Source organism: Syngnathoides biaculeatus, chromosome 6 (assembly GCF_019802595.1).
Source record: "Syngnathoides biaculeatus isolate LvHL_M chromosome 6, ASM1980259v1, whole genome shotgun sequence".
NCBI lineage: Eukaryota > Metazoa > Chordata > Actinopteri > Syngnathiformes > Syngnathidae > Syngnathoides > Syngnathoides biaculeatus.
The window spans coordinates 4,564,863-4,588,813 of NC_084645.1; the positions used below are offsets into that span (position 1 = coordinate 4,564,863).

At 45.5% G+C, this 23,951-nt stretch overlaps 1 protein-coding gene across 7 annotated transcripts in view; it reads right to left on the reverse strand.

Annotated features, from left to right (window-relative positions):
- The window catches only part of LOC133502021 (anoctamin-1-like), a 199,870-nt gene that overhangs the window by 152,519 nt on the left and 23,400 nt on the right, over positions 1 to 23,951 (reverse strand). For 6 of the 7 annotated variants that reach the window (XM_061822299.1, XM_061822297.1, XM_061822294.1 and 3 more), the window contains 4 exons: positions 22,144 to 22,242; positions 19,317 to 19,468; positions 7,153 to 7,207; positions 4,981 to 5,029 (listed from right to left, as the gene is read on the reverse strand). In XM_061822299.1, the coding sequence (XP_061678283.1) occupies positions 4,981 to 5,029; positions 7,153 to 7,207; positions 19,317 to 19,468; positions 22,144 to 22,242 (355 nt within the window). The remainder of the gene's footprint in view (positions 1 to 4,980; positions 5,030 to 7,152; positions 7,208 to 19,316; positions 19,469 to 22,143; positions 22,243 to 23,951) is intronic. The other variant, XM_061822296.1, reaches the window with a different exon arrangement.

A 23,951-nucleotide genomic window follows, 5' to 3' on the forward strand; every position in this document is an offset into this window, starting at 1 on the left:
TCTCAAAGTACTCTACCACTACTGGCACCAGTCAACATATTTCCATCGCTCTCCTTGATCACCTTTACTTGCTGCACATCCTTCCCATCTCTATCCCTCTGTCTGGCCAACCTGTAGAGATCCTTTTCTCCCTCTTTCAAATCCAACCAGGTGTACATGTCATCATATGCCTCTTGTTTAGCCTTCGCCACCTCTACCTAGCCCTATGTCGCATCTCATTGTATTCCTTCCATTTCTCCTCAGTCCTCTCCATGTACCACTTCTTCGCTAGTCTCTTTCCTTGGATGACTTCCTGTATTTGGGGTTCCACCACCAAGTCTCCTTCTCCCCTTTCCTACCAGAAGGCACCTCAAGTACTCTCCTGCCTGCCTCTCTGAGTACCTTGGCAGTCGTATTCCAGTCTTCTGGGACCTCTTCCTGTCCATCGAGAGCCTGTTTCACCTCTTTCCAAAAGGCCGCACGACATTCTTCCTTCGTCAACTTCCACCACCTGATTCTCTGCTCTACCTTTGTCTTCTTAATTTTACAACCCGCTACCAGAGTCATCCTACACAACACCATGCTATGCTGTCGAGCTACACTCTCTCCCACCACAACCTTACAATCAGTAACCTCCTTCAGATTACATCGTCTGCACAAAATATAATCCACCTGTGTGCTCCTACCTCCGCTCTTATAGGTCACTATGTTTCTGTCTCTTTTGGAAATAAGTGTTCACCACTGCCAATTCCACCACCATCTGACCCTCAAAGTTCCTTTGCTGAAGGCCGTACTCACTCACTCACTTCTTCATCACACCTGTTTCCTTCGCCAACATGTCCATTGAAATCTGCACCAATCACAACGCTCTCTCGCTCTGGGATGCTCAGGACTACTTTGTCTCATCTAGTTCCTTCCAAAATATTTCTTTCAACTCAAGGTCACATCCTACTTGTGGGGCATAACCGCTAATCACATTTTACACAATGCCCTAAATTTCAAATTTCAGTCTCATCACTTGATCTGATACTCTTTTCACCTCCAAGACATTCTTAGCCAGATCTTCCTTTAAAATAACGCCTACTCCATTTCTCTTCCCATCTACTCCATGGTAAAAGAATTTAAACCCTGCTCCTTAGCTTCTAGCCTTACTCCCTTTCCACTTGCTCTCTTGGATGCACAATAGATAAACCTTTCTCCTAATCATCATGTCAACTAACTACTGGGCTTTTCCTGTCATAGTCCAAACATTCAAAGTCCCTACACACATTTGTAGGGACTGTGCATGCCTCATCTTCTTCTGCCGACTAAGTCGCTTTCCTCCTCTTTTCCGTCTTCGACCTACATTCCCTGAATTTCTACCTATGCCTTGCTGATTAACAGTGCCCAGGCTGGGCGTAGTTAGTCTGGGCCACAACCTATCCATGATGAAAGTCATTTGATAAACGCTCATGTTTGGCACAGTTTTACGCTGGATGCCCTTCCTGCTGCAACCCGCTGCTTGGGACCGGCTCACAAGTGCACAAGAATTGTGCACCCCTTCGGGCTGCAGATAGACAAAAACAAGCAATCAAATAAACAAAGTCAGCACATAAGATACTACATTTACATACTACCTAGTCTATGTTAAAGTTTAAGTCAAATAAAAGCTTTCAAATAAACACAGTCAGCACATAAGTTATACAAATCACATACTCTCTATGTGAAAATATAATGGATATGACGATTCAAATGATATGTGGATGTAAGGGATGAGGTAAGATTGTTAGCATGCTAGGCTAACTTGGGCCAAGCAGCGTCAACATGAACTATACGGCTCGTATTTGGGTACTAACATAAGACATGTTAAATTTCCTATAAATCCTCACATCCCTTCGTTGTACACGTTGATTAGGTCTTACAACACATTATGAAGTTACACACGTTCGATGTTTCTTCAACAGCACGGAATCCAGAATAAAGTGAAAGATGAAAACCCTGTCCAGGATTTAATTTACCTCCACTGTATCATCCACTAGGTATCTCTCCGTAAATCAGTATTACAGCTGAATCATGTTGTGATTCCTGCTGTGAAACCAGTCAACTTCATACACGGGAGGGGACTTCAGCGCTGTCAGTTTATTGCGTTCCTAGAGGAAACCAATGTAGATCTGCTGTTTTATCACTCCCGTGTCCGCTGGTTAAGTTTGGGCCAAGTGCTTCAATGCATCTGGGAGCTCAAAGAGGAGATTGGCATGTTTTAAAAGCAGCTGGGCAAGGCTGATGAATTTCCTGAACTGAGAAACAAGAACTGGATATGTGACTTTGCGTTTGGCAAGGACATATTTTCACACTTGAACGAGCTCAACACGAAACTGCAGGGAAAAGATCAGTTTGTGCACGACATGTACACAAATGTGAAAGCCTTCAAATCCAAGCTGTCTTTATTCAAGACATTCACTCATTTTTCTACACTAGCCACGCTTGTCACGGCGAGACTCGAGGGCGAACCCAAATGCACGACTCCAGAGGCAAGCAGGTAGAGTACAAAAGCCTTTATTCAGTTCGAGGTCTATGATCAGCAAGTCAGTCCGTAAGAGCAGCAGTAGCAGAAGAGGCAGGCTTACTTGGATGGTCCGGGGACAGGCGAGGGTCGGCACACGGCAGGTCAGGTATACAGGAGAACCTTCAAAGCAGGCAGAATTATCGAGGGAGTCAGGCTTACGGGGTGATTTGGAGAACAGGCGAAGGTCGGTACACACAGGTTGTCGATCAGGGATACGAGAGTGCTGGAACGGGACATGAAGCTCAACAATCTGGCGGCGGACTGGTTGTCCTATAAGTACCGGGTGTACTCAGCCCAAACCAGGGTGCAGGTGTGTGCCGACTAATTGCCTGACCACACCCAGCCTGGGGAGGATGCCAGGAGCATGACAACGCTGAAAGAGGCCGGCGCAAAAGTGAAGAAATAGAGCGAGTCACTGGAAGCACTGCACGGAGAATTCTGTCGTCGGTTCTTGGATTTCGACAAAGTTGACAAGTCACTTTAGTTGGTGGCCTGTCCTCTGTCACAAACAGCTTCAGAGGAGCTGCAACTCGAACTGATCGACCTTCAGTCCAACCCTGTCTTAAAATAGAAGTTCAACTCTCTGAAACTAAATGACTTCTGTGCTTTACTCAATGAAGCAGCGTTTCCAAAGTTCCGGCGGACAGCGCAGAAGATGCTGGCATTGTTTGGCTCGACCTACGTGTGAACAGACCTTCAGTATCATGAACAACAACAAAGCCAGCCACAGATCCAAGTTGACAGACCAACACTTCAGATCATTCTGAGAATCGCCACAACAAAACTAACTCCAGACTTTGATTCACAACAGTGTTCCCATTAAAATTGAAAGTGTCTCTGTGATGCGCATGTTCAAAAAATAAATAGTGCGCGCAAAACAAATATAACACCGCTCCACAGATGAAATTGCTACCATTCTTTTGTCCTTGGAGTAATATTTGTTGACTTGGCGCCGATGATACAAATTGAATAGAACAAGCAGGACAAGTACATCTGCATCTCCTACCATTTAAAAAAAAAAAAAAAGACAGTCAGAAGGTGACATCCTGAAGGATAACAAAACGTTCAGTGTTTTAAATAGAAATGGTTTGTAATACAAAAAAAAGAAAATATTAAATTAATTTGATTTTCACTGTTTTAAGACTCCTTCCTTCTTTTTCTTTTGGCTTGTCCCGTTAGGGGTCGCCACAGTGTGTCATCTTTTTCCATCTAAGATTATCTCATGCATCCTCCTTTCTAACATCCACTGTCCTCATGTCCTCCCTCACAACATTCATCAACCTTTTTTTTGGTCTTCCTCTCACTCTTTTGCCTGACACCCCCATCCTCAGCACAACTTTTACCAATATACTCACTCTCTCGCCTCTGAACATGTCCAAACCATCAAAGTCTGCTCTCTCTAACATTGTCTCCAAAACATCCAACTTTGTCTGTCCCTCTAATGAGCTCATTTCTAATCCTATCCAACCTGTTCACACCAAGCGAGAACCTCACCATCGTCATTTCTGCTACTCATTTCTCCAGTTCTGCTTCCTATTGTTTCTTCAAAACCATCGTCTCTAATCCGAACATCATGGCCGGCCTCACCACTGCTTTGTAAACTTTGCCCTTCATCCTAGCGGATACTCTTCTTTCACATAGAACACCAGACTCATTAAGACTCATTCCTAAATCGGATATTTTGATGTTATGCTTTTCTTCATTTTCATTTGAAATTAAAGCACACGTTTTCTCCAAATCCCAAGGTGTGCATTTTTTTCTTCAATGAAATGGGTTTCAAAAGCACTCCATCTATCTGCTACTGATCTGTTCTGAGGATTGCCACAACATTATCACCACTCTTTGCATTGGTTCAAATGAGTGAGAATCAATATTTCTCATTAAAAGGTATCTTAATACTTCCATACTTTTTTCTTGGTATGTTTGATTTGTACTGTTAAAAAAATGCAGTTTTTATTATATGTATGGTATCTTGTGCTGACCCGGCCCGTTTGTCAAATTCTAAAAGTGGATGTGGCCCCCGAGCCAAAATGTTTGCTAACAACTAACCCCTCCCAATCCGATTGCTCAGTTTTGCACACTGACTCTCTCACTACGTGCCCCTTGAACATCTTGAAATTTGACTTATATGATGCATCTTTCGAGAAAAATGTTGCATGAAACAAAAGTTTGCATCGAAACCCAGTATACTTTAATAGATTTTGTCGCATGAGGCCACCATTTATTTTGAGTGCCTTGGGAATATAAACCCAAAAACTGCTGAATCATACATTTCATTCCAAAACTAATAGGGTGGCAGAAGCTCAACTGTAAGAAACTGAGCTTTGGAACTGGAGGGTCAACTTATTCAATACAGAAATAAAAATATTTAAATACTAAATTGTAGTGATTATAGCAGTATTAGTTACCTGTTTTTTAGTTTGTTTTCTGAAATATTATTTAAATCAGTGACTTACCCATGCTGTACTTGGCCTTGCATTTAGTTCTTTTCAGTATTTCATAAACCTAAAAGAAAAACAATACAATGTAGTGCAGCATAAACATTTACAAAATATGAAATTGAATAAGGACGGCAAAGACAAGTCATTTTTTTGTTTGGTGCCAGTTCAGCCAAGAGGTAACATCAGAGTTTTGTTGCGCTTGCCAAGTCAAACAGCTTTTGAACTAAATACATTTGTATTAGTTTGTTTTGTGTTCATAGCTATCCATCCATCCATTTTCTTATCCTCACACGGGTTGTGGGAGGTCCTGGAGCCTATCCTAGCTGTCAATGGGCAGGAGGCGGGGTACACCCTGAATTGGTTGCCAGCCAATCACAGGGCACATCGAGACAAACAGCTGCACTCACAATCACAGCTAGGTTGCAATTTAGAGTGTCCAATTATTGTTGCATGATTTTTTGGATGTGGGAGGAAACCGGAGTGCTTGGAGAAAACCCACGCAGGCACGGGTAGAACATGCAAACTCCACACAGGCGGGTCCGGGATTGAACCCAGGACCTCAGAACTGTGAGGCGAAAGCTTTCCATCTGAATCACCGTGCTGACATGTTCAGAACTAGCAAGGCTAAAAACTTCTCAACTGATATCCTTAGATCATTACAACCCAACTGACGGGGTGAGAGGCGGGGTGTGCCCCTGACTAGTCATCTGCCAATCACAGTGCACATATAGAAAAATACCCATTCATGCTCAAATTTACACTTACAGACAATTTAGTCTTTCAATAATCTATGTTTGTTTTGGCAATGAGAGAGGAAGACAGAGTGCCCAGATGAGCATCGTAAGAACATACAAACTACACAGGAAGGCCGAAACCCAGATTCAAATCCTCTAAGAACGTCGACTTTTTCCCCCTGATGAAGTCCTTTGGTGTGTTGGCAGTATGTTTTGGGTCATTGTCTTGTTGCATAATGAAACTTCTCACAATTCGTTTTGAGCCATTTTTTCTTTAAATTACCAGACAAAATGGTTTGCCATCCTCCAGCAGGCTGGGGGTAAATTAGCATAATCTGCGATTTGAAGATTTCAAGTGAAGAAATAAACAGGCCATACCGCAAGATGCAAATCACTGATTAGAAAAAATATTCAGGAGCCCGGGTTGGGATTTTTTACTTCTTTCGAAAAGAAGTACAAAGATGAGCCACAAGTTTTGGAATGACGTTTTTTTGACGGATGAGACCAAGATTAACCAGTAACAAAGTGTTGAAAAGGCCAAAGTATGTAGAAAGAAAGTATTTGCTTTTGCTCAGAAACACCCAAGCTCAGATGTGAAGCATGGCGAAGGTAATGTCATGATTTGGGCTTGCTTGGCTGCTTCTGGAAGCGGCTCAATAGTCTTTATTGATTATGAAGATGATGATGATGATGATGTTTACAAAACCATTTTGTTGTAATTTACAGAAATATGTATCCAAACTAATCTGAAAAAAAAACTACATGATGCAACAGGGCAATAACCTCAAATATTATCAACATAAGAAAGGATTCATCAGTGGGGGTAAATGGAAAGTCTTGGACTAACTAGATCAATCAACAGACCTTAACCAAATAGAGCATGCATTTTACTTCCTGAAGAGGAGACTGATGAGTGAAATCCCCACAAACCAAAACTAAAACAGGCTAGAGTAAAGGGCTAGGAAAACATTTCAAATGACGAATGCAACAATCTGGTTAGTCAATGGGTCGCAGGCATGATGCAATTATTGCAAGTTAGAGTGGCCACCATATCAACCCAGCAAATATCTGTCAATATTAAATGTTGTTCACTTTAAATTAATTTAATGTCCAATACTTTTCCTCACTTGAAAAGCGGGTGCTTCAAAGAAAAGTGCTGTCTCCCGAGTTATTTAACTCCTCTAGATCTGAATATTGAGAAATAAAAGCTGAAATCGTTTGTTTTGAAAAACAAATGGATTCATTATCGAACAAAAACAATGGAATTGACTTTGCTGTTTGAGTAACTTTGGACTGTATTTGTGTGTGTATGCATTATCTATATACATTAATAAAATTAATTTTAGTTGAATTATTTTATTTAACCTATATCATTTGCGTAATAATATCACACTATGATAGTGGGCTAACATTATCTATTTGAAAGATGCTCAGTTGACCTCAGTTAACTTACCATAGAGCTCCGGGTTTTACTGTCAAAAAAAGAATCCTTGTCTGAAAAGTCAAACCTGGTGACACAAAAACACAAAAATGTCAATGTTTCACCACAAAACGACATCCATTGTTACCAACTCTTCAGCAAGTAAAGTCACTATGGGTGATGCTAAAAGTTGCGAGAAGCCAAATATGAAGACAATTAATGTGCCACTGTCATGAAATGCATGATTTTTAGTATGTTATTAATGAAAAAACGCCAGCCTCCGTGGACCCATGCATTTTTTTTCACCACAAAACATGATTTTGACGTATACAGATTTTTGTAACTCTCCCCATGAAAATCCTCTCGAGGGGTTTGTTTTTTAGAAGAAGCAGGAAGTGATGTACATGGCATCATTTGTTTCGATTAGTTTTACCTCCGGGAAGGTAGCTCATTGTTCCTTCGTATTGGCCAAAATGCCGGCTCGTTGCATTGCTGGACATTGCTTGAAATTCGGGAGGATGGATTTACCTTTCATAAGTTTGCAAGAGACCCGGCTCTTCGTGTAAAATGGATTGCGCGATGCAAAGGACGAGAGCTTCGTGGGTTCCAAATGACAGGTCAGTGTGTATACAGCTACTTGAAAAAAAACCCACAATAGTTGGGGGGGAGTGTAATCCATAAATCAGCGTTGCTAAATGTGTCTATGTGGCATCGGAAGGCTTCCGTACAGCAGCCGCTGAAGGACGGCCTCCGAAGGCCTTGTGGATCGCTACCGGCTGTCTGCGCTTGCCTTGATAGCCGGGGTGGCTCATCGCCGCAGTGGCTCATGTCCACCGCGGAAGTGGGCGTTTATCACCGCCTTGCGGAGGTGGATATGGCGGGGAGGTGGTTTGGCCGTGATCTGCATGTCATCTAAATATGGCTCGAAACAATAGGGTAATATTGCTCCGGACACTTCACTCGATTGTGAGATGTTTTCTTCGAAAAGAGCTTCTGTGTCTCAAGGGGCGTGTTCTACACTAGGGGCCACAGCGTGTTTTCAATGGTGACGGGGTGAGGTCACGGACCGGGGATGCAGCCAATATGGTGGATGATTGGATGTCGTCGAATGACACTTCCGCAACTTTGCGCATGGATGACGTGCTCTCCGCTCATATTTCTTTTTCGTGTAGACATTGAAGTGAATGATCTTACATGTATTTTTCATTTCAACATCTATTTTAGAATGTTTATAGGGATGACACTTGACCTTTAAGTCACTACTTGCTCTTTTGAAAAGGGAAAAAGGAGGAAAAGTTGGCATCATTACATCCAGCAGCATTTTATTCCATTAAATAATCATAACATTTTTGTCATTCACTTTAAAGATGATGCAAACAGAGAAACAATTTTCAGTGAGAGAAAGTTACAGCAGCATAACGAAGGAGAGGTTTTTTTTTTTTTAGTTTTGAACACATTGTAAACACCAGCGTCCTTCTTGATCTTATTTCGTGTTAAAAAATGATGTTTGAGAAGATTGGAATGTTTTTAATTTCTAATTTAAATTCCACATACATCCATGTGCGCTGAGGCTGCGGCCCAGCCTCAGTCAAACTCCGCCTCCAGTGGCCCCAAGGTAAATTGAGTTTGAGACCCCTGGTTTAGAGGTCCTTGCAGCAGTCTTTTGACCTCAACAGAGTCAAAAGAATGTGCCTTAAAGCCCGGGTGTCATCCCTATAAACATTCTAAAATAGATATTGGAATGAAAAATACATATAACAGTATTCACTTCAATGTCTACATGGAAGAAAAAAAAAGTGAGCGGAGAGCGCGCCATCCATGCACAAAGTTGCACAACTGAGTGTCCCTCGACATCCAAGTGGTCGCATCATCTGTCCTTGACGTCATCGTCACTTCCGCCATTGAAAACGCGCAGTGCCTGCTGCTACGGAAGCCGAACAACAGATATATTCACATTTTTTCAACGCCCCTTCTGACACCGAAGTTCTTTTTGAAAAGGACAACACCACACAACCGAGTGATGTTACCGGGGGAATGTTACACTATTGTTTCGAGCCCTCAGGGCAATATTACACTATTGTTTTGAGCCATATTCAGATGATATCCGATCACGGCCAATCCACATCCCGTCCGATCCACTCCCGCGGCAGAGATGAGCCATTGCGGCTCATCGCAGCCGGCCGGTGTGGCTTATAACAGAGCCGAGCGGTGCTGCTTTAGTGACAGTCGAGCCGGGGCGCTTTATGCGCGTTACGTGACTGAGTATTGGCTGGGTTCTTCAGAGCCGCCCCCGTCGTAAAGCCCGACACGCAGCCTTTGCAGAAGCTGTGACCGCCGAACGCAGTGCCTCAGCCAGTGTGGCTGAGTTTCGTGGCAACATATGAGGAGGTGGAGCGTGGCTATGTTGCTTTTCGGGGTATGTTCAAAGTCGCCACAGTACTCGATGAACACTATCGCGACATTGTTGGCTGGGCGATGCGCACATCGACACATTTCATACGTGGATCTTTTGTTACGTTATGAGAGGGACCGATTACGTGGTCCGCCCCAAACTATTTTTTTTTTTTGGAGCTGTATATACACCTACCTGTTATTTGGAACCCACGAAGCTCTCGTCCTCTGCACCCATGCAATCAATTTTTCACAACGAACAGGGTCTCTTTCAAACTTATGAAGGGTAATTACATTCTCCCGAGTGTTCAAGCAATGTCCAGCAATGCAATGAGCCGGCATTTGGGGTAACACGAAGGAACAACAAGCTCCCTTCCCGGAGGTAAAACTAATGGGGGCGCCTCTGTCCTGTACGTCACTTCCTGCTTCTTCTCGAAAACAAATCCCTTGAGAGGATTTTCATGGCGGGAGTTACAAAAAGCTGCATACGTCAAAATCATGTTTTGTGGTGAAAAAACGCACGGGACCATATTGGCTGTGGGGTTTTCATTAATAATATACCAAAAATCATCCATTTGACGACACTTGAGCTTTATGTTATACGTATGACACACCCCAAAAGTGCCAGCATATTTAATGACAAGTTTACCTTTCAATCATGACAGAATCTTATGAACGTGTGATTTTGAATGCCATAATCGAGGAACATTTTCATTTTTGTCTTAACCACAGAAAATTCCATCCAAATTGCCTTGCCTTGAATTTTTTGACTCAAGCAAATAAATTACTGGATACCGGCAATATCCAATTTCTAATGTTATAAATTTATTTTGTGTGATTGGCTGGGCCCTAGTTAAGGGTCTAGCCTGCCTCTCACCTGAAGATATTTGGAATACCCTCCGGCATGCTCGCACCCCAAGTGAGGATAACCGCAACGGAAGATGAATGAATGAATGAATGAATGAATGAATGAATAAATTTATTATCACCTATCAAATATACAGGCGCGCCATGATGGAGGAGCTGTCAAGCATTGGCGTCACAGTTGTGAGGTCTAGGGTTCAATTCCATCCCTGCCTGTGTGTATTTTAAATGTTCTCTCCGTGCCCGCGTGGGATTTTTCCGGGAACTCTGGTTTCCTTCCACATCCCAAAAACATGCAACATGAATAGGACACTCTAAATTGCCCCTAGGTGTGATTGTGAGTGTGGCTGTTTGTCTCTGTGTTCACCACCACACATTTTGTGAGACTCAGATTTTTCTTATTTTGAGGAGGACCTGGACTGATGTGACTGCCTGCGCGATTTTGACTCGGATATAGATTTTGGTTTTTCCCTCCCTATCTTTAGTCCCAGTCAATTTGTTTCACCTCCCCGTGTTTCCACCTCATGCTCATGTACCGGCAGTCCTGACGCCCACCCACCTGTTATTCATATTGTGGCGGTACCTGACGCCTATGCTTCGGTAGTTCCCTAGCACCAGCCGTCTCTCGTCCTGCCTCTGTGGTGGTCGAGCCCCAGCCACTTCTCATCCACACCTCTGTGGTAACACAGATGTCTCTTGCCTATGCCTTGACGGTGCCTCAGCCCCAGTCCTCTCTCGCCCACGCCCCGGTGGTGCTCGACCAACAGTTGCCGCCTCTCGACCACGCCTGTGTGGTGGCCGAGCTTCCTCCCACCCACGCCTTGGTGGGACTTCAGCCCCAGCTCCCTCTCGCCCACGCCTCGGCGGTAATCGACCAGCTGCCGCCACCTCTCGACCACGCCTCGGTGGTGTGTGATACAAGGCCGCCTCTTGCCCAACTCTCAGCGATGCTGAACCTGCAGTTGTCTCATGTTCATGTCTTGGTGGCACCCACTGACTCCTATCCACCTGTTGCCCATGTCCCAGCGTTGCCTGACTCCCAGCTGCCTCATGCTCATGTTGCGGTGGCGCCGGAGCCCCAGTCACCTCTTGCTCCTGTCTTGGCGGTGCCTGACCCGAGCAGTCTTTTCCTCTTGTTGTGGGGGCAACTATTGACTCCCTTCCACCTCATGCAAATGTCTCAGTTCTACCTACTGAACCCCAACCGCCTCATGCTCGTGTACTGGCGGCCCTGGCGCCCAGCCACCTGTTGTTCATGTCACGGCGGCACCTGACCCCCTGCCGGCTCTTGCTTCTCTATCAGTGTCGTCTGACCTCCAGCCGCCTCTTGCTCATGCCGTGGCGGCACCAACCAACTTCCAGCAACCTCGTGCAAATGTCTCAACCGCGCCTACTAACTCCCAGCCGCCTCTTGCTCATGTCACGCGGCGCCGGATCCCCAGCAGAGTTTTGCTTCAGTCTCGGGCCGCATCCCGCCCACGCCTCTGCGGTCCCCGAGCCCCAGCCACCTCTCTCGTCCATGCCTCAGCGGTGCCCCGTCCACCAACTGCTCCAACCTGACTGGACCTGTTTCTTCGAACATTTGAACTTTGAGAGTGTTTAAACAAGAGATATGTTAATGCCTGTCTCAGAACTTTACAACATGTGTGGTTAGGGGTTTAACAGCCTTAAAACATATCATAAATGGAAAAAAAATAAGATTGTGAATGCAAAAAAACATAATGTAAATGAAAAGAAACCGTGGGGGCGGGAGGGGGGAGCTGCTCATAATATTAGAATAGCCAAGTAATAATAATTTTTATTGAATTCAATTCATAGATTGGGATTATTATCCAGGTGGCACATTTCAACAACTGGTTAGAGCGTTGGCCTCAGTTTTCTGAGGACCAGGGTTCAACTGCCGGAGTTTGCATGTCCTCCCCGTGCCTGTGTGGGTTTTCAACGGGCACTCTGGTTTCCTTCCACATCCCAAAACATGCATTAATTAGAGGCTCTAAATTGCCCCTGGGTGTGATTGTGAGTGCGACTGTTGTGTGTCTCCATGTGCCCTGCAATTGGCTGGAAACCAGTTCAGGGTGTTCTCTGCCTCCTGCCCGAAGATAACTTTGGCTCCAGCACCCCCACGACCCTCGTGAAGATAAGCAGCTCAGAAAATGGATGGATGGATCATTGTTCGTGTGCATTTAAAGTTAAATACTGGACTTCTTCTTCTTTTCCTTTCGGCTTGTCCCGTTATGGGTCGCAACAATATCATCTGCGAACATTATAGTCCAAGGGGATTCCAGTCGAACCTCTTCTGTCAGGATAGAAAGGGGCTCAGCGCAGAGACCCTGATCCGGTCCCACCTCCACCTTAAAGCTCAAGTGTCGTCAAACGGATGATTTTTGGTATATTATTAATGAAAAACCCACAACCAATATGGTCCCATGTGTTTTTTCACCACAAAACATGATTTTGATGTATACAGCTTTTTGTAACTCCCGCCATGAAAATCCTCTCAGGGATTTGTTTTCGAGAAGAAGTCTTCTTCTTCTTCTTCTTTTCCTTTCGGCTTGTCCCATTAGGGGTCGCCACAGCGTGTCATCTTTTGCCATCTTAGCCTATCTCCTGCATCTTCCTCTCTAACCCCAACTGCCCTCATGTCTTCCCTCACCACATCCATAAACCTTCTCTTTGGTCTTCCTCTCGCTCTTTTGCCTGGCAGCTCCATCCTCAGCATCCTTCTACCAATATACTCACTCTCTCGCCTCTGAACATGTCCAAACCATCGAAGTCTGCTCTCTCGAATCTTGTCTCCAAAACATCCAGCTTTGGCTGTCCCTCGAATGAGCTCATTTCTAATCCTATCCAACCTGGTCACTCCGAGCGAGAACCTCAACATCTTCATTTCTGCCACCTCCAGTTCTGTTTCCTGTTGTTTCTTCAGTGCCACTGTCTCTAATCCGTATATCATGGCCGGCCTCACCACTGTTTTGTAAACTTTGCCCTTCATCCTAGCGGAGACTCTTCTGTCGCACAGAACACCAGACACCTTTCGCCAGCTGTTCCAACCTGCTTGGACCCGTTTCTTCACTTCCTGACCACACTCTCCATTGCTCTGTATTGTTGACCCCAAGTATTTGAAGTCGTCCACCCTCGCTATCTCTTCTCCCTGTAGCCTCACTCTTCCCCCTCCACTTTTCTCATTCACGCACATATATTCTGTTTTACTTCGGCTAATCTTCATTCCTCTCCTTTCCAGTGCATGTCTCCATCTTTCCAATTGTTCCTCTGCATGCTCCCTGCTTTCACTGCATATGACAATATCATCTGCGAACATCATGGTCCAAGGGGATTCCAGTCTAACCTCATCTGTCAGCCTATCCATTACCACTGCAAACAGGAAGGGGCTCAGAGCTGATCCCTGATGCAGTCCCACCTCCACCTTAAATTCCTCTGTCACACCTAAGGCACACCTCACCATTGTTCTGCTACCATCATACATGTCCTGTACTATTTTAACATACTTCTCTGCCACACCAGACTTACGCATGCAGTACCACAGTTCCTCTCTTGGTACTCTGTCATAGGCTTTCTCTAGATCCACAAAGACACAATGTAGCTCCTTCTGACGTTCTCTGTACTTTTCCACGAGCATCCTCAAGGCAAATAATGCATCTGTGGTACTCTTTCTAGGCATGAAACCATACTGTTGCTCGCAGATACTTACTTCTGTCCCGAGTCTAGCCTCCACTACTCTTTCCCATAACTTCATTGTGTGGCTCATCAACTTTATTCCTCTATAGTTCCCACAGCTCTGAACATCCCCTTTGTTCTTAAAAATGGGAACTAGAACACTTTTCCTCCATTCTTCAGGCATCTTTTCGCCCGCTAGTATTCTGTTGAATAAGTTGGTCAAAAACTCCACAGCCATCTCTCCAAATTGCTTCCATACCTCTACCGGTATGTCATCAGGACCAACTGCCTTCCCATTTTTCATCCTTTGTAATGCCTTTCTGACTTCCCCCTTAGTAATCATTTCCACTTCCTGGTCCTTCACTCTTGCCTCTTCAACTCTTCCTTCTCTCTCATTTTCTTCATTCATCAACTTCTCAAAGTATTCTTTCCATCTATTTAGCACACTACCGGCACCAGTCAACACATTTCCATCTCTATCCTTAATCAGCGTAACCTGCTGCAGATCCTTCCCATCTCTATCCCTCTGTCTGGCCAACCTGTAGAGATCCTTTTCTCCTTCTTTCGTGTCCAACCTGGTGTACATGTCTTCATATGCCTCTTGTTTAGCCTTTGCCAGCTCTACCTTTGCCCTACGTCGCATCTCGATGTACTCCTTTCGCCTCTCCTCCGTCCTCTCAGTATCCCACTTCTTCTTCGCTAATCTCTTTCCTTGTATGACTCCCTGTATTATGGGGTTCCACCACCAAGTCTCCTTCTCCCCTTTCCTACCAGATGACACACCAAGTACTCTCCTGCCTGTCTCTCTGATCACCTTGGCTGTCGTCGTCCAGTCTTCCGGGAGCTTCGGTTGTCCATCGAGAGCCTGTCTCACCTCTTTCCGGAAGGCCGCACAACATTCTTCCTTTCTCAGCTTCCACCACCTGGTTCTCTGCTCTACCTTGGTCTTCTTAATCTTCCTACCCACCACCAGAATCATCCTACATACTACCATCCTATGCTGTCGAGCTACACTCTCCCCTACCACTACTTTACAGTCAGTAACCTCCTTCTGATTACATCGTCTGCACAAAATATAATCCACCTGCGTGCTTCTACCTCCGCTCTTGTTGGTCACTATATGTTCCTCCCTCTTTTGGAAATAAGTGTTCACTACAGCCATCTCCATCCTTTTTGCAAAGTCCACCACCATCTGCCCTTCAAAGTTCCTTTCCTGGATGCCGTACTTACCCATCACTTCTTCATCGCCCCTGTTTCCTTTACCAATATGTCCATTACAATCTGCACCAATCACAACTCTCTCGCTGTCTGGGATGCTCAGAACTACTTCATCTAGTTCCTTCCAGAATTTCTCTTTCAACTCTAGGTCACATCCTACCTGTGGTGCATAGCCGCTAACCACATTATACATAACACCCTCAATTTCAAATTTTAGTCTCATCACTCGATCTGATACTCTTTTCACCTCCAAGACATTCTTAGCCAGCTCTTCCTTTAAAATAACCCCTACTCCATTTCTCTTCCCATCTACTCCGTGGTAGAATAATTTAAACCCTGCTCCCAAACTTCTAGCCTTACTACCTTTCCACCAGCTCTCTTGGATGCACAGAATATCAACCTTTCTCCTAATCATCATGTCAACCAACTCCTGAGCTTTTCCTGTCATAGTCCCAACATTCAAAGTCCCTACACTCAGTTGTAGGCTCTGTGCATTCCTCTTTTTCTTCTGACGCTGGATCCGGTTTCCTCCTCTTCTTTGTCTTCGACCCACAGTAGCTGAATTTCCACCGACGCCCTGCAGGTTAGCAGTGCCGGGGGCGGGCGTTGTTAACCCGGGCCACGACCGATCCGGTATGGGATTCTTTAGATGAACGCTCATATTTGTTTGGCACAGTTTTTACGCCGGATGCCCTTCCTGACGCAACCCTCTGCATTTATCCGGGCTTGGGACCGGCCTACAGATTGCACCGGTTTGTGCCCCCCATAGGGCTGCATTTTTTCGAGAAGAAGAAGGAAGTGAAAAAGACAGTGGCGCCCCCTCGTGGACTTGTTTGTTTCCATTATTTTTACCTCCGGGAAGGTAGCTCGTTGTTCCTTTGTGTTAGCCAAAATGCCGGCTCATTGCATTGCTGGACATTGCTAGAACACTCGGGAGAATGGAATTACCCTTCATAAGTTTGCAAGAGACCCGGCCCGTCGTGTAAAATGGATTGCACGATGCAAAGGACGAGAGATTCGTGGGTTCCAAATAACAGGTAGGTGTGTATACAGCTACTAAAAAAAATAATAGTGTGGGGCGGACCACGTAATCGGTCTCTCTCATAACGTAATAAAAGATCCACGTATGAAATGTGTCGATGTGCAGATCGCCCAGCCAACAATGTCTCGATAGAGTTCATTGAGTACTGCGGCGACTTTGAACATACCCCTAAAAGCAACATAGCTAGGGTCCATCTCCTCCTTATATGCCACCATGGGCCCCTAAACTCAGCCACACTGGCTGAGGCGCCGCGTTTGGCGGTCACAGCTTCTGCGAAGGCTGCGCGTCGGGCTTTGTGATGTGTGCGGCTCTGAAGAACCCAGCCGAGAATGCGTTACTCAATCGCGTGCGCGCATAAAGCGCTCCGGCTCGACTGTGACTAAAGCTCTGTCATAAACCACACCGACCAGCTGCGATGAGCTGCGATGGCTCATCTCTGCCGCGGGAGTGGATCGAACGGGATGTGGTTTGGCTGTGATCGGATATCTGAATATGGCTTGAAACAATAGTGTAATATTGCCCCGGTAACTTCACTCGGTTGTGTGGTTTTGTCCTTTTCGGAAAGAACTTCAGTGTCAAAAGGGGCGTCGGAAAAATGCGAATATCTCTGTTGTTCGGCTTCTGTAGTAGCAGGCACTGCGCATTTTCAACAGCGGAAGTGATGATGACGTCAAGGACAGATGACGCGACTAATATGGTGACTACTTGGATGTCGAGGGACACTCAATTGTGCAACTTTGTGCATGGATGACGCGCTCTCCGCTCACTTTTTTTTTTTCCATATAGACATTGAAGTGAATACTGTTATATGTATTTTTCATTACAATATCTATTTTAAAATGTTTATAGGGATGACACCCAGGCTTTAAGGCACATTCTTTTGACTCTGTTGAGGTCAAAAGACTGCTGCAAGGACCTCTAAACCAGGGGTCTCAAACTCAATTTACCTTGGGGCTGTCACGTCCCATCGGAATGGGAGTAGGACCCAAATGCAGGACTCGGAAGATGCAAGGGAGTTCAAGGAGACACGTTTATTATATCCAGAGGTAGGGGATCAAGCGGGCAGTCCGGTGCAGCAGCGGTTGTTGGGACGTCGGGCGAAGAGAGCAGGTGAGTGGCCAGGCAGGAGTCGGTACACAGGAGAACAATCAAGCAGGCAGAAGTAACGAAGGAGTCAGGCTTACAAGATTGGTCGGAGAACAGGCGAAGGTCGGTACACACAGGGATACCGGAGCACACGAACGGGACATGAAGATCAAACGAACTGGCGCCGGCCAGTTGTCATCGCGGTCATATAAATCCACAGCATAATCAGGCTGCATGAGGCGCAGGTGTGCACCTCCCAATCAGCGCACCCGCGCGGGCACCCGCACAGCTCGTGTTGGAGTGGCAGGATCATGAGAGGGGCCACAGGAGGCGGAGTTTGGCTGAGGCTGGGCCGCAGCCTCAGTGCACATGGATGTATGTGGAATTTAAATTAGAAATTAAATTAGAAAACATTCCTATCTTCTCAAACATCATTTTTTTTTAACACGAAATAAGATCAAGAAGGACGCTGGTGTTTACAATGTGTTCAAAACTAAAAAAAAAAAATAACTCTCCTTAGTAATGCTGCTGTAACTTTCTCTCACTGAAAATTGTTTCTCTGTTTGCACACATCACCGCTGTTCTGCTGCCCTCCAGTTAAATACTGGACAATTTTCACAATTTTAACATTAACAGATGTTGAATCTTTTAAATGATTGATTATGCTGCAACCTTTTTAAAAGATAACCAGTTACTATTGGCAACTCTTTTTTTTTTTCTTCTCTTCAGTCACAGTTATGTGTGTTTTTTTTTTTAATGTGTTTGGATTGTGTTTTCAGGTCCACATTTCTTTGGAGGAGCAAAATGGTGCAATCAGCGTACGTCTAATGTGTGCCATGCAGTCCTCTGCCTTTCTTGAGGTTTCTGATTCACCCAAGCCTTTTGTTCAGTTTGTGTACAAGCATCAATAGCGGACTCCTTGGCCTAGCAGAAGGTTCATCTGCCAGACTATCCACGAACTCTCGTTAGGCCTTTGGAGTGATTCATGACTTTGCCACCCTTTGGCACCATTACATCTATTTGAAATCTGATGGCAAACCTATTCTTCACCATGGCGACGTTGTCACTCTTCTTGATCCCATCCTCCTCATTTCCATCTGCAAATGCTGAACACACACAAACACGTCTGACCCAGTCTCTCAAAGGAATGCCAGTGTAGATGCAACAACCAAGGCTGCATCACTTCTGCCTACTCCATCTTTCCATCCATCCTCTCCTCACTCACCACCCACCCCCACCCTTGCATACACCTTTTTTCTCACTGACCTTCACTAACCGTCAACTCATACTGAACGTACTTTGTGGTGCATTCAATGTGCTGTGTCTTTTGTGGATTGTGTTTGGATGGACCCAACTGGTACGGCACATCTCTTTTGTCTGTTTTTTTTTTGTAACACACATTTTACACAGGCAGCACATAGGAACAACTGGTTAGAGTGTCTCCCTCAAAGTTCTGTGGACTGGGGTTCAAATCCCGGCTTCAAGCATTAATTGGCGACTCCAAATTGGCCTTAGGTGTGATTGTGAGTGCATCTGTTGTTTCTCTCTATGTCCCTTGCAATTGGCTGGCAACCGGCTCAGCATATACCCCGGCTCCCGCCCGAAGTTAGCTGAGATAGGCTCCAGCACTCCCACGAACCTTCTGAGGGTAAGTGGCTAGGAAAATGCAATGCAAAAATTGACACACAGGATTGACATTTTTGTAGAATCTATGAAGAACCTATGAAGGCAAAAAAAAAAAAAAAGTCTAGTTCTGATAGACATGGTATTTAAAATGGATTGAAGTATTTCTGGCAAAAAAATCATGGATGATTTGAATTCATATTTCACATTTACTCTGGCACCACAGAACCATTATCACATCATCATCATTCTTAAAATGCCCATGTTCATCATTGTGTATATCAAAATTTGTACTTACAGGTGTTGCTTTTCCCTCGAAAAAGTGTGTGATAGGTGTTTGATGTTTTTCGGTTGGGGTTCATCAATGTGAGGATGAAGAGGCTCCAGAACTTTACTGACGAGCAGACTGAGCTTCTCTACAACACCACTTGACTGTTTGACTTCATATACCTACAAACAACAATCCATTTGTAAATCCATGCAGACAAACAAACTAAAACCAACAGACAGCTCTTTCCATACATTCATTAATTTCCCATCTGCTGATCCCTTTTAGAGTCACCAGGAGACCCTATCCCAGCTGTGACGTATGAGCACACCATGGATTTGATCAGAGGGGTTACACACACTCACATTCATATCTATCGACAATTTGGCGAATTCAGTTAACTTGTTTGGACCATGGAAGATGGAATGTCTCATACAAGACCACTGTACAGAATATTAATTAATGCATTTTCGTCTGCTTATCCGAGGTCGTACCGCGGGAGCAGTAGCTTTAGCATGGAAGCCCAAACTTCAATTTCCACAGCCACTTCATGCAGCTCTTCCGTGGAGGTTCCAAGATGTTCCCAGGCCAGCCGTCTCTCAAGGGTAATGCCTGGAGTCTCCTTCTTGTGGGACATTCCCGAAGCACCTCTCCAGGGAGGCCCCCAGGAAACATCCTAAAAGATGCCCAAGCCACCTCATCATGCTCCTCTCAATGTGGAGGAGTAGCGGCTCTACTCTGAGCCCCTCCTGGATGACCGAGCTTCTCACCTTACTGTACCTCTAAGAGAGAATCCAGACACCCTGCGGAAGAATTTAATCTCGGCCACTTGTATCCAGCGTCTTGTTCTTTCGATCATGACCAATGGCTCATGACCATAGGTGAGGGTAGGAACATAGATCGACTGATAAATCCACCTGTCAATCTCCTTTTCCTTTCTACCCTCACTCATGAATAAGACCACAAGATATCTGAACTTCTCCACTTGGGGCAGGGTCAACCCATTCTTTCTTTGACTGAGGACCATGGTTTACGATTTGGTGCTAATTTTCATCCACATTGCTTCAGATTTGGCTGCAAACCATTCCAGTGAGAGTTGGAGATCACCCTTGATGAAGCCAACAGAACCACAAAATCTGCAAACACCAGGGATCCAATACTGAAGGCCACCAAACCAGACCAACTTTCTGCCATAGCTGTGCCTAGAAATTCTGTCCATAAATAATATAAACAGAATCGGTGACAAGGGGCAGCCTTGGCAGAGTGCAATGCTCCATTAAAACAATTCTGACTTACTGCTGGCAATGCAGATCAAACTCTGATACAGGTCATACAATGCCTGAATGGCCTGTTTCAGGGGTTTCGGTACCCCATAGTCCCGAAACATCCCCACCCCGCAGAACTCCCTGAGAGACATGGTCCAATGGGTTTTCAAATTCCACGAAACACATGTATACCTGTTGGGTAAACTGCCATGCACCCTCGACAACCCTGCCAAGACGGAATAGCTTCTCCACTGTTCCACAGCCAGAACAAAAACCACACTGCTCCTCCCGAATCTGAGATTCAACTTTCCAATGGACTCTCCTGTCCAGTACCCCTGAATTTACTTTACCAGGGAGGGTGGAACACCCTTTGGTCCCCTATCTCTAACCCCAGTCTCCCAATCCAGAGGCACTGTCCCCAATGTCCACACGATATTGGAGAGGCATGTCAACAAGGAAAGCCCCACAACATTCAGAGCCTTGAAGAAATCCGGGCGAATTTCATCCACCCCGTGGCCTTGCCACCAAGGAGCTTTTAACCACTTCTGTTACCTCAACCCCAGAGATAGTAGAGTCTGCCTCAGAGAGAACAGACTCTGCTTCCTCATGGAAAAGCGTCTTGGTGGAATTAAGGAGTATTCTCCTCACCAACTCACAACATCCAGAGTTGAGGTTAGCAGCACTCCTGACTGTACACAGTGTTGATGTTGCACTGCTTCCCCCTCCTGAAATGCAGGATGATGGATCATAATTTCCTCAAAGCTATTTGGAATTCATTCTCTGTGGCATCCCCGAACTCCTCCCATGCCCGAATTTTTTCCTAGCCGACATCCAAAGCCTCAATCCGCTTGTCCAGCAGGTCCTTTTCAGCTGCTTCAGGAGTCCCACCGGCCAAAAAGGCCAGATAAGACTCCTTATTCATCTTGACTGAATACCCCATGATTTCTTTCCACCGATGGGTTCGGGCCTTACTTCAAGAGCTCTGGTTGTCTGCCTCAGCAATAGAAGTGTGGAACATTGTCCACTCAGACAGAGTGTCCTCCACTTCCACGGAACAAATGAGCAGAGTTCTGTTGGAGGTGGCAGTTGAAACTTCTTCTGACAGCGGATCCTGACAGACGTTCCCAGCAGCTCCTTACAATATGTTTGTGACTGCCAGGTTGAACATGCATCTTGCCCCACTATCGAAGCCAACTCACCACCAGGTGGTTATTAGTTGACAACTCTGCCCCTCTCTTCACTTGAGTGTCCAACACATGAGGTCACAAGTCCGCTGACATAACCAGAAAGTCAATCACCGAAGTGCAACTCAGGGTGTCCTGGTACCAAGTGCATGTGTGAACACCTTTATCTCTTGATCATGGTGCCCATTATGGATCATCTGTGATGAGCACAGAAGATCAATAACAGAACACTTGGGTTGTGATGAAGGGGGCCATTCCTCCAAATCACACCTTTCCAGGTCTCACTGTCACTGCCCACATGAGCATTGAAGTCCCACAGCAGAACGATGGAGTCCGCAGCGGAAGTGCTTTGTAAAGTATACACAGTGTGTATCGCATCTTGGAAAGGAAAATATCAATAATCCTTACCCTTTTGGTGGGCCTCTTCAGCTTCATAAACTCTGCTTCTCGACAGAGAATATTCCATGGTGCATGAATTTTCACAAAGCCCACACCTAGACTCTTGGCCTATGGTCAACAAGGCAGAATTATTGATGTTTTTTTCAACAGTGTAACATAAATTACAAAAACAGTATACATCAATAAATTTAAGGAGGAAAATAATTTAGTGGTAATGTCTTGTGGGGGCACAGTTGCGGGGATGAGTACAGTTCACAGCACTCTCTGTGGTTAAGGAAGGGCTTGGTGTGTCCTTTTTCTCTGTTTGCTTGACAGGTTGGTGGCTTAGTATTTAAATAGACATTTTTCTTTGTGTGTAGGGGAAGTTCAAGATGTCTGTACCATTTCCAAAGACAATTTCTGACCAGCGATAACCTTGATACATCATAGCAACTCGGATCGCATGCTGGTGGCCAGGTTCACGGTGTAACAGAATACATGTAATAGTGTTACCTATTCAGAATTAGAAAAGAAAATGGAAGTGTTCTGTGATGGTAAAAAAAAAAAAAAAAAAAAAAAAATTATCAGACTACTGGACTCAGATAACAATTACATTTTGAATGCAGGGGCATGCAGGTCACTGGGGCTCCCCTCTGGGGGCAGACCTGGAGGTGGAGCTCAAAGCCAAGCCCCGGGCTTCACCCATGGGGCTCAGCCAGGCACAATCTGAAAGAGATGGGTCACCCTTCCCATGGGCTCACCACCTGTGGGAGGGGCCAACAGGGTTGGGTGCAGTGTGAGCTGCGTACTGGGCAATTCGACTGGCTCTATGAATGTGGAATATCACCTCTCTGGCAGGGAAGGAGACTAAGCTAGGATGTGATGTCAAGAGTTTCTGACTATGTATCATCAGGCTTGCCTCCACACATGGCCCAGGCTTTGGTACCAGTTTTCTTGAGAGGGGTTGGACTCTTTGATGTGGGAGTTGCCTATGGTGAGAGGTGCCAGGCAGGTGTGGGTATGCTATACTCGGAGCCTGTACATTTGAGTTGACTCCTGTGGATGAGAGGGTAGCCTCCCTCCACCTTCAGGTGTGGGGGTGGGTCCTGACTCTTGTCTGTGCCTATGCACCAAAAAGCGGTTCGTAGTACTCACCCCTTTTTGTAGTCCTTTGAGGGAGTGCTGGAGTGCACTGCTGGTTGGGACGCCATCGTTCTCTTCGGGGACTTCAATGCTCACGTGGGAAATGACAGTAAAACCTGGAAAGCCCTCCCACTACCGAACTTGGTTGTGTTCCGTTATTGGACTTCTGTGCTCACCAAGAATTGTCCATATGTGCACTTGGCACCAGGGCACCCTAGGTTGCTGTTTGATGATTGACTTTTTTATCAGACTTGGGGCCATATGTCTCGTACATTTAGGTGAAGAGAGGGACGAAGTTGTCCATTGATCACCACCTGGTGTTAAGTAGACTCTAATGCTGGGGAAAGATGTTGGTCCGGCCTGGCAGGCCCAGATGTATTTTGAGGGTTTGCAAGGAAAGTCTGGCAGAATCCCACTATTGCCGAGGCAGCCGACCAGAGCTGTAGCCATAAGGTAGTCAGTCCCTGTCTTGGCAGAATCCCCAAACCCGTTGGTGAACACCAGCAATGAGGGACCCCGACACACTGAAGAAAATGTCCTATTAGGCCTTTTGGCCTGTGGGACTCCTCAAGCTGCTGATGGGCATTGGCTGGTCAAGAGGAATGGAGTTTTGGTGGTCCCTGAAGTGAGGCCATGGGGAATGACGTCCGGATGGCTTTGAGGAAATTCTGGTGCACCATCTGGTGTCTCATGAG